The 9,978-nt window shown below is 36.5% G+C and overlaps 2 protein-coding genes across 2 annotated transcripts in view; one reads left to right on the plus strand and one right to left on the minus strand.

The window, feature by feature from the left end:
* LOC128214031 (neurogenic locus notch homolog protein 1-like) overlaps nucleotides 1–5,604 on the minus strand; it is a 39,919-nt gene extending 34,315 nt beyond the window's left edge. The window contains exon 1 of the mRNA XM_052920246.1: nucleotides 5,470–5,604. Within this exon, the coding sequence (XP_052776206.1) occupies nucleotides 5,470–5,574 (105 nt within the window). The 5' untranslated portion in view covers nucleotides 5,575–5,604. The remainder of the gene's footprint in view (nucleotides 1–5,469) is intronic.
* Nucleotides 5,605–5,984: 380 nt separating this feature from the next.
* LOC128215270 (uncharacterized protein K02A2.6-like) lies at nucleotides 5,985–9,509 on the plus strand. Its single transcript, XM_052921976.1, has one exon. The coding sequence runs from the start codon at nucleotides 5,985–5,987 to the stop codon at nucleotides 9,507–9,509; it is 3,525 nt and encodes a 1,174-aa protein (XP_052777936.1).
* The last annotated feature ends 469 nt before the right edge of the window (nucleotides 9,510–9,978 follow it).

Raw genomic sequence — 9,978 nt, forward strand, 5'->3', positions numbered from 1 at the left:
GTTGTAAATATTGAACAGATAGGGCTTCATCTTCAAGATGAAAACTGCAAAAAAATGGCCAACAATAATGGGCCAGGACTGAGGAGTTCCAAGAAATGAGTATTCTTCAGCCCACAAATATCAGTGCTGCCCCGCTGCCCAAAACGAGGTTTGTTCTCTCTCTTAGTTTCCTGTTAACTTTATGGTTTCAGAACAATAGCCAGCATTCATATTGAAAATGAAATCCCAATACTTCTGCATTTTGTGTTGTTATGTAAACCAACTAAAGCTAGGCAAATCTTTTGCTAAGTTTTTAACTGCAACTTTAAATAGCATTGCTTTTGGTATTAACATTCAACCTTTAATAAAACAAAAACATATGGATGTTTCAATGCATTTCAATAAATAATTGAATGTATTTACAATTATTCACAATTTCATATAATGTTTAAAAAATATTAACTCTACAAGCTTACATTATTTCACAATATAATCTTTTTTTAGACATCATTTTGATATTTATTTCGCACAAAATACATGACCTATAAACAAGCCTTCCTAAAAATTAATAACATTTTTTCACTTTTTCTAACAAAATTGCTTAACTCAATAGCTGAATAAATGAATGAAATCATTACTTGTATATAAATACTTAATCTTAATTATTATTCTGCAATTCATGCATCAATCTTTGATTTTTATAACCTGATTCAGAATTGACATCAAATTGCAAATTACCTGTCAATTCACATTTCGAATAAAGCTTATGAAATCAACCTTGAAACCTAGCAACTTCACCTCAGTTTAATGTTTAGAGTTATTTTATTTCTCATGTTTCATGTTATTAGGTCTTCACTGCTACATTCACTTATCATGATATCATAACAAACTCCTTTCATATCTTTTTAGAGTGTGGCAACAAGTAAATGGACCTTGACAAATGTCCTATGTTAGAGCCAGTCCCTTACACAAGTGGTCTACTTTTGCACAGCTGAGGTTGTTATCAAACGCAGCAGTAGGTATGAAATGCGGAAACTGTTCCAACTTGATCTTCAACAGTTGAGTTACTCCTCATCACAATACCTGAACTGAAAACAATCGGTGACGATCCAGCACTTCACTTCTACCTCACAGTGCCTATAAACGCTAGAAGAAAGTTTGAAAATGAAAAACTTGTCATTGCAAGTGTGAAAGGACCAATTGATTCTTAACGAAACAACCTGCCTCAATGCTTTAGCTGACACTACATCAAGTCAACACAAGGCAATTTGTTTTTCTCGCAACCTGACCGGTATGTTGAATCTGATCAAAATTGTACACAAACACTGGTCAAGAATATAGAAATACAAGTTGTATGATCAGTAACCTAAAATATTCTTGAATATTTGAACATAATAAAAGAGTATTTGTTAAAGTTATACATATTGTGTGTAGTGTAGGTAAGATCAATGTCAAGGTTATTTTGGCTAAAAAAAGGAAAATGAGTCTTGATTCATAACATCGATGAAATAGCAAGCCTTAAGTATTTTCGATAAAGTGATACATATATTTTGTGGTGATGTCATAACCTTGTTTCACTGTTTTTGAAGAGAAAACACATGTTATAAATATATTATCACATTTGTGTTTTTTTAGCTCGACTAAGAATAAGGTGGGCTATACTATTCGCTCTGGTGTCGGTGTCCAGTTCAAGTTTTAGGGCAAGTTGGGATTTTCACTTATAAGTCCAATACTCTTCATTCAATTGACTTAATACCTCACACAGTTGTTCAGGGCCATCATATAATGGGAATAGATAACTCCTTTATACAAGTTATGGCCCCTGATTGACTATCAAACTTAGGTTAAAGTTTTAGGGCAGGTTGGGATATTTATTAATAACTTCTCTACCATTCGTTCATTTAACTTAATACTTGACACATTTGTTCAGGACCATCACACAATGAGGTTACATAACTCTGTATTATCCTTAATACAAGTTATAGCCCCTGATTGACTTAGATTAAAGGTTTAGGGCAGGTTAAAGTTTTAGAACAAGTTGGGATTTTCACTAATAAGTCCAATACCCTTCATTCAATTGACTTAATACTTTACACAGTTGTTCAGTGCCATCACATAATTAGGTAAGATAACTCCATATCATATTTTATACACATAATGGCTCCTGATTGACTATGGAACTTAGGTTAAAATTTTAGGGCAGGTTGATATATTTATTGATAACTTCTATACCCTTCATTCATATTATCCTTAATACAAGTTATGGCCCCTGATTGACTTAGGTTAAAGTTTTAGGGCAAGTTAAAGTTTAAGGCACATGTTTCATCCAGTAAATATTTTTTATTTCCAGAAACAACACTGTCAACACAGCTTGATTTATCCAAGCTCTCGTAATTACATTCCATATCTGCCATTAATATATAACACTTAATTTTGATAAGCAGTCACAACCATGCTCATCGCTGTTATAAATCACACTAGCGGCGTTTAACCATCCATGATGGAGGAAAACCAGTCGCTATACTTAAACTATAATATTCATACGGCAATATTTCCCATTTTTCTATTTTTATCTGTGACGAATAATTTAAGGCGTGTTGTTTATAAAAATGTTTTTGACATGTATTAGGAAATTAGGCTATCCATATGAATACTATTGTATTAATGCTGCACTGTCACATATTTTGACAACTGTTTTTATACTTTTTATCTTGAAATCAGCAAATTTTTGCGTTAATCTCTAGAAACCAGTGATTTAAGACTGCTGACAAAAGCTCAGATCACAGTTTTACATATTAATTTTAGGCTCGAAAATGGATGTTATATGGCTAAAAGTTTTCCTAACGATTTATATATTTTGTTTATGAGTTATCTCATGACTGAATTGAAGGCATTGATGCCAAATCAGCTGAGTCTGAGACAAAAAATAAAAGAAAGGTCAAAATTGTCAATCTGTGAGAGAGCAGCTTTAAAACCATGCTTTCGCATAAAGATTAAGGCCAAGTGTTTACACAGAAACACATTGCACAACATTCCCTTTATGCCTTACATAATTTATTTATCGTTTATAATCAACTAGACATTAACATCAAAGAAAAAACTAATCTTTTTGACAGTCTCATTGGGTCAATTCTTAATTATGGTTCAGAAATCATTTGATTCCATCCAGCAAAAACATTGAACTAATTCAGATTTGTATCTCGCGCTGATGTGGGCTAAAGTTCCCCATTTTTGATGGTATTTTTATCACGCTTTGTATAATCATCTTGGTAAGAAATCTCCTGTTTTTTTGTCCATGCAATCAATCAGTCACATGCTTGAAACCATTACAAACTAGGAAACCATTGTGCGCTAATTTCAGCTGAGACAGTGGCAAAATATTCTTCCAATCATTATAAATGATGTTTTATCGGCCTCATACTACATTACTTACCACGCGTGTTTTGGAAAGAAAACGCGTACTACATTACTTACCACGCGTGTTTTGGAAAGAAAACGCGTTGCCACGGCGGGAGAGCTTGCGTCAACGCGTTCATCTGCTGCTGCCGCGTACGACTTCCGAAAATATGTGCGCGGCGATGCGGCTTACTGAGATATGCAGGTCTTTTAACAGGTAAAGGTGGTACAAATCCTGAGAAGACTGTACATGTAAATTGAATCGTGCTCGCCGAATGGATTTTACTCGATTGCAAGTAAAAACAATCTCATCCCCCAAACTTGATAATTATGTCGCTGGAATATTAGGTGTTTGTTCATAAGTAATTTCATAAGTATATTAACTCAATAAAGTATTTAAACACAATCACACAAGTTTAACGAGGGCATTCGAAATAAGGGGACGATAGCGTTTGAATACTTTCACAGTTGCAAATCATACTTTTCAGGGATCAAACTACATTTTGAGTACGAACTAAGATTTGTAGATTACGGGTCGAGATTGTATATGTTTTATAGAACTGACTAAAATAAAATGTATAGGACGGAAATAATAAAAAAGCAGCTTTACAACGCCGTGTTTCGCGGTGACTCGACGCGGTGGAACGCGGGGGAAATTATAAATATGAACGCGGTGGGCATTATGCTTCAATCGCGGCGTATTGTGAAAATTTGATTAAAAAGTTAACGTCCGCGGTAAGGAAAAATCGAGGCGTCGTGCGAAATGTGGAAAAAACAAACACGAGGTTGGAAGTATAGCTCGTAGTGAAAATTTTATGCTTATCTTTTGGAAATAGTGTATTTGCCGATTTCTAGACCATCTGGTGTCTAGTCCCTTTATATAAATATTTAGTGTACGCGCAATGTCTTCGAAACAAACAAAATACACCCGTGTACCTTTTTAAACAAGATTCAAACCAATCGAATTCGAAATTCAATACGTCAAGAATTGAGTAAAATATTAATATATATCTATTGTTCTCTCAGAATAATGGTTGCCAACATCCTCGTAAGTTCAAACAAGAGCTCTAATGTTAACATATATTTACAAATGCGACAACAAATGCTCGATTCTGTCAAAATTCATTTGTAACGCTAGTGAAAATTGACAGGACTTGGGATCATATTTTCCTTTATTATGATTTAATCTGTCAGTAACTGTTTGTTGTTTTCTTTCATATAAAAAGAAAGTAAAATACATCAATTTAAACAAAAACAGTTTTTGTCTCTATCATAAAATCTGAACACGAGTCTCTTTACGTCGTTGTGTGTACAATTGGTAAATGAACCGTGCATGATTACTTCAAACCTTGAGATCGAAATACAAATAAGGTAGCGGGAAATTACAATTCACTGGCCTTGCGATTGAATAAGTGGATGTCGCCGCCCTTTCTGTCTTCAGCGCTTGCTAGACACCGATAGTATTTATGTTCAAATTGTTCTTTTGTAATACATTTCCGTAATTTATAATGCTTTACAAGTGGTAGTTATTTTTTCTTTAAATGTCTTTACTACTTGAGTTGACATAGTCCCGATAAATGAAAATTAGTTTAAAATGAAATAACGAGGTTAAATAAAACATATTGTTAAGATTGCCTGCCAGTCTTTTCAAAATGACACAAGTGAAATTGGATTGGGTTTGTCCGTTCATTTTTGGGATGATCAGACAAGATCCAAACAGATTTCACCATGTGCAGTTTTTCTTGGCCCTAATCAATTGAATCATAAAAAAAGTTCAAACAAGGACAGAACAAGGAGAAAAAACAAGATATTAAAACATAACGAACTTGATGCATAAATGCATAAAATACTGCGTAAAATATAACGAAACGATCAATGTCGCAAAAAAAAGCAATCACATACAGCACCAGATGCGGAATAGCTGATCAATTGAACATTTAGACTGTATTCTCGCCATTAAATAATTGTAATATTTTGTTCAAATATGCCATGCATGCTATGCGAAACAATTTTATTTATTACAGATAAGGCTTAATCTAATTCCTTCAAAAATAATTGTCAAAATCATATTTTGCTATAAAGATTAAAATTTACCTTGTTTAATTGCACGAATGTTTCATCCATTTGCTTCACGGTAACAACATAATCAAAACAAGTGGCTTTATCTAAGCTATGATTGTTATATTCCATATCTGACATACTGAATAAGACTATTTCAAATCCAATTATGCCAATAATATATTTAATACGATCACGTGTCTCATTGGGTTTCCAATAATTCTATTTTAAGCTAGAATGGAAATCCCATTTACTAGTGTAACATTATACGGCAATGAATTAATTCCTCCCGCTATTTATAGTTCACCTTGTATGATAAGGCCAGCCAGCCAACACAGGCGGTCAGTTTATCTCTAGCAGTCAGAGCTGTACCATCCTCACCAATATCATATGTATCAATAATAAATAGTTAGAACACATGCAGTCGTTCTTCATAACATAACATGGTGTCAGAAAAGAACTCATCGCTCATATAGTATTAAATGTGGATTATTTTAACATTGGATCGTTAATTAATAGATTAAGCATCTAATAAACTGTTCACGGTGAGAATGGAGTTAAGTGGTGTTCCAACACCGTGCATGGATTGGAATAGCTCAAATCTTCCGGAAGCTTGGAAGAAGTTCACAGAGCACTGTGAGCTTATTTTTAAGGGTCCACTTAAAGGGAAGGATGAGGATGTACACATCACCTATTTGCAAGTTTGGATGGGTGAAAAGGGTCGGGACCTGTACAAAACACTAGAACTGTCAGCGTCCGACAGAGAACATTTGTCAGCAATTTGTGAAGCGATTACAAAACACCTACAGCCGACGATCAACCCCGTTTTTGCACGGTATCGTTTCAACAATATGACACAGGGAGAACTTTCTTTCGAAGAATTCTTGACCAAATTGAGAGTAATGGTGAAGGATTGCAATTATAAGGACAGCGAAGACATGATCAGGGATAGGATTGTGTTTGGAATAGTATCACAAAAAATCCGAGAAAAACTCATTAATATGGGAGAAAATTTGACCTTGAGCAAGGCTATTCAAATATGTCAAAGCTTTGAATATGCTCAAGCACAACTGCGCGAAATGCAGGCACCATCGCAAGGAGCAGCCGTTAATGTGGTTCGTTCAAGAAGGGTTACTGGTCATAACACCTCAGGCCAGCCTGGTCACAATTCCTCAGGCCAGTGGGAGCAGAGAAGACAACAGCGCGTCACTTTGGGAGAAGACGATACCCGGACTTGCCAAAATTGTGGGCGGAAACACCAACAACAACACCAGTGTCCCGCAAAGGGAAAACAATGTCACAAATGTCAAAAATGGAACCATTTTGCATCAGTGTGTAGAAGTGTAAATGAAGTTATTGACAATGACAATTCTTGTACTCATGATTTCAAGGATTTAGTGATTGACAATGTGGAGTCCACTGTTAGGAATGGGCAGGTGTTTGCAGAGTTCAAGGTAGGTCCTTCCAATTTGTCCGTACAGTTCAAGATTGATACTGGTAGCCAAGTGAATATATTGCCATACAAAACCTTTAGAGACATAGGCATAAAGTCAGTTCTAGAAGCTTCACATTCAAAGCTTTCAGCCTATGACGGAAGCACGTTAAATGTAAAGGGATGCATTACTTTAAGGTGTAATCATCCTGGAACTGGCCAAACAAAGGATGTTTACTTTCATGTAGTTGACACACATTCAAGTCCTTTGCTAAGTCTCCAATCATCCCTTGACTTTGAACTCATAAATCTCACATACACAGTTATGTCAGATTCCCAGGTCAACCCCCTCACTAAGGACATGGTATTAAAGGAATACAAGGAAGTGTTTGATGGCATTGGTCTGCTAGCCGGTGAATGTAAGATTCACATTGATCCCACTGTCCAGCCTGTGGTGCATCCCCCAAGAAAGGTCCCTATAGCGTTACAAGAAAAAGTCAAGGATGAGTTACTCCGCATGGAGGCATTAGGTGTCATCGAAAAGGTCAATGAACCCACTGACTGGGTTAGTTCAATGGTCGTTGCCGAAAAAGCCAATGGCAAAATTCGTATATGTCTGGATCCGCGTGACTTGAATAAGGCCATTCAACGTCCACATTACCCTTTAAGAACTCTGGATGATATATTGCCTCAGCTTTCAGGCGCAAAGTACTTCACAAAGCTTGATGCTAGGAGTGGTTATTGGGCATTGAAACTTGAGAGAGAGTCATCGTTCCTTACATGTTTTAACACCTTATATGGAAGGTACCGATATGTCCGAGTTCCCTTTGGTCTGAAGTCAAGCGGTGATCTTTTTGTGCAAAAGATTGATGCTTGTCTTGAAGGTCTAAGTGGCGTAGCTGTCATCGTGGATGACAAACTAGTGTATGGGTCATCTAGAGAGGAACATGACTCCAATCTTAGAGCAGTCCTAAAGAGGTCTCATGATGAAGGAATTCGTTTTAACGAAACCAAACTCGAGGTCGGGGTATCAGAAGTAGACTACTTTGGTCACCTTCTCACATCAGAAGGTTTGAAAAAATCAACCTCAAAGACAGAGGCTATACAGAAAATGAAGCCACCCAAAAATAAATCAGAACTTGAAACCATATTAGGTATGGTAAACTATCTGTCTAGATTTGCCCCAAACTTGGCAGATGTAACAGCCCCTCTGAGACAGTTATTGTCTAAAGAAGTTGAATTCTGTTGGGAAACTGCACAAAGTGATGCATTTGACAAAATGAAACAAATCATCACAGACCCGAATCAGGTTTTATCCTATTATGACAAAAGCAAGCCATTAACATTGCAAGTTGATGCCTCCAAGTTTGGTCTCGGAGCAACAATAATGCAAGACGGGAAGCCACTTGCATATGCATCAAAATCACTCACACAAACTGAGGTCAATTACGCACAAATTGAGAAGGAAATGTTTGCTATTTTGTTCGGCTGCAAGCGGTTCCACCATTTTGTTTATGGTCACAAAGTCAACGTGCAAACTGATCATTTGCCGTTAGTTTCTATTTTCAAAAAATCAATAAACACAGCTCCTGCACGATTGCAGCGTATGCTACTACAGCTACAGAAATATGATCTTGACATCAAACATTATCCATCCAAACAAGTACCAGTTGCAGACACACTAAGCAGGAACTTTCTAAATGAAACGTTCCCTGAATTGTCACAAGGCATGGACATGCAGGTACACATGGTTATGTCTCATTTACCTGTATCTGACAGAAAATTGAATGAATTGAAGGACAAAACAAGTCAAGATGAGACTTTAGTATTGTTGAAACAGACTATACTTCAAGGTTGGCCAACCTCTAGAAAAATGTGTCCGTCCCAGATATTGCCCTTCTGGAATTTCCGTGATGAGTTAACTTCTATTGATGGGTTAGTCATGAAAGGAAATAAAATAATCATCCCCAAATCAATGCAGTCTCAGATGCTTGAACTCATTCACACAGGTCACATGGGAGTTGAGAAATGTCTCAGAAGGGCCCGGGATGTTATGTTTTGGCCAGGAATATCGGCTGATATTACCAATCTCGTGTTAAAATGCAACACCTGTTTAAAACACAGAAACTCAAACCCAAAAGAGCCATTAATTCCCCTTGAGATTCCTGATTATCCATGGCAAATTATAGGCACTGATCTATTCACCTGGGAAAACAGGAACTATCTTCTGATAGTGGATTACTATAGCAGGTATTTTGAGGTCAAGGAATTGCCCAATATGAAAAGCACCACGGTCATAAACAGAATGAAAGGCATAATGGCCAGATGGGGAATTAGTGAGAAGGTTATATCTGATGGTGGTCCCTGTTATATTTCTCAGGAGTTCGCTGATTTTGCAAAAGAATGGGATTTCAATCACCAGACAATTAGTCCCTACCACAGTCAATCAAACGGTCTAGCTGAGAAATATGTGTCAGTTTGTAAGAAACTCCTTACAAAGGCTAAAGACGCTGGGCGTGATCCTTTTATTGGCATATTAGAATACCGGACCACCCCTCTTGAGTCAGGGTATTCCCCTGCGCAGTTAAACATGGGCAGACAATTGCGCTGTTCAGTGCCCAGATGGGTCTATGTACACACGTAATAGGCGGGATCTATTAAAGACCAATGAGCCCTGCCATGGTCAATTTGCAGAGCCAGAAATACAGGAAATGCCTTTAGGTCAAACACCTACCCAGTCTGACATCAAAGATTCGGAAAGCCCTCTAATTGGCAGTACTTCCTCTCCATGTATCAATCACAATCTGTACGTGACCAGGTCAGGAAGGGCCGTAAAACCAAAAGTAATTGAATCCATGTGATGTTCATTTCGCTTGTAAGCTGATTGAATCACTTATCTAAATTAGTTGTTTGATGTTTAAATTAGTCTGACAACCTTTAATAAATTTCCGATGAAATTCAAATCCTGCTATTATAACCCTAACATTGAATAACTCCTTCTCTTTTCCTCTACAAATAAATATAAATATTTTGATATCAAATCACATATATATTTATTGATAATATCTTTTGTTTGTAAAGAAGGGAGATGTAACATTATACGGCAATGAATT

This window comes from Mya arenaria, chromosome 13, assembly GCF_026914265.1.
Source record: "Mya arenaria isolate MELC-2E11 chromosome 13, ASM2691426v1".
NCBI lineage: Eukaryota > Metazoa > Mollusca > Bivalvia > Myida > Myidae > Mya > Mya arenaria.

What these genes read in the sequence shown, in the direction of transcription:
- LOC128215270 (XM_052921976.1), top strand. Translation starts at nt 5,985, where the DNA reads ATGGAGTTAAGTGGTGTTCCAACACCGTGCATGGATTGGAATAGCTCA.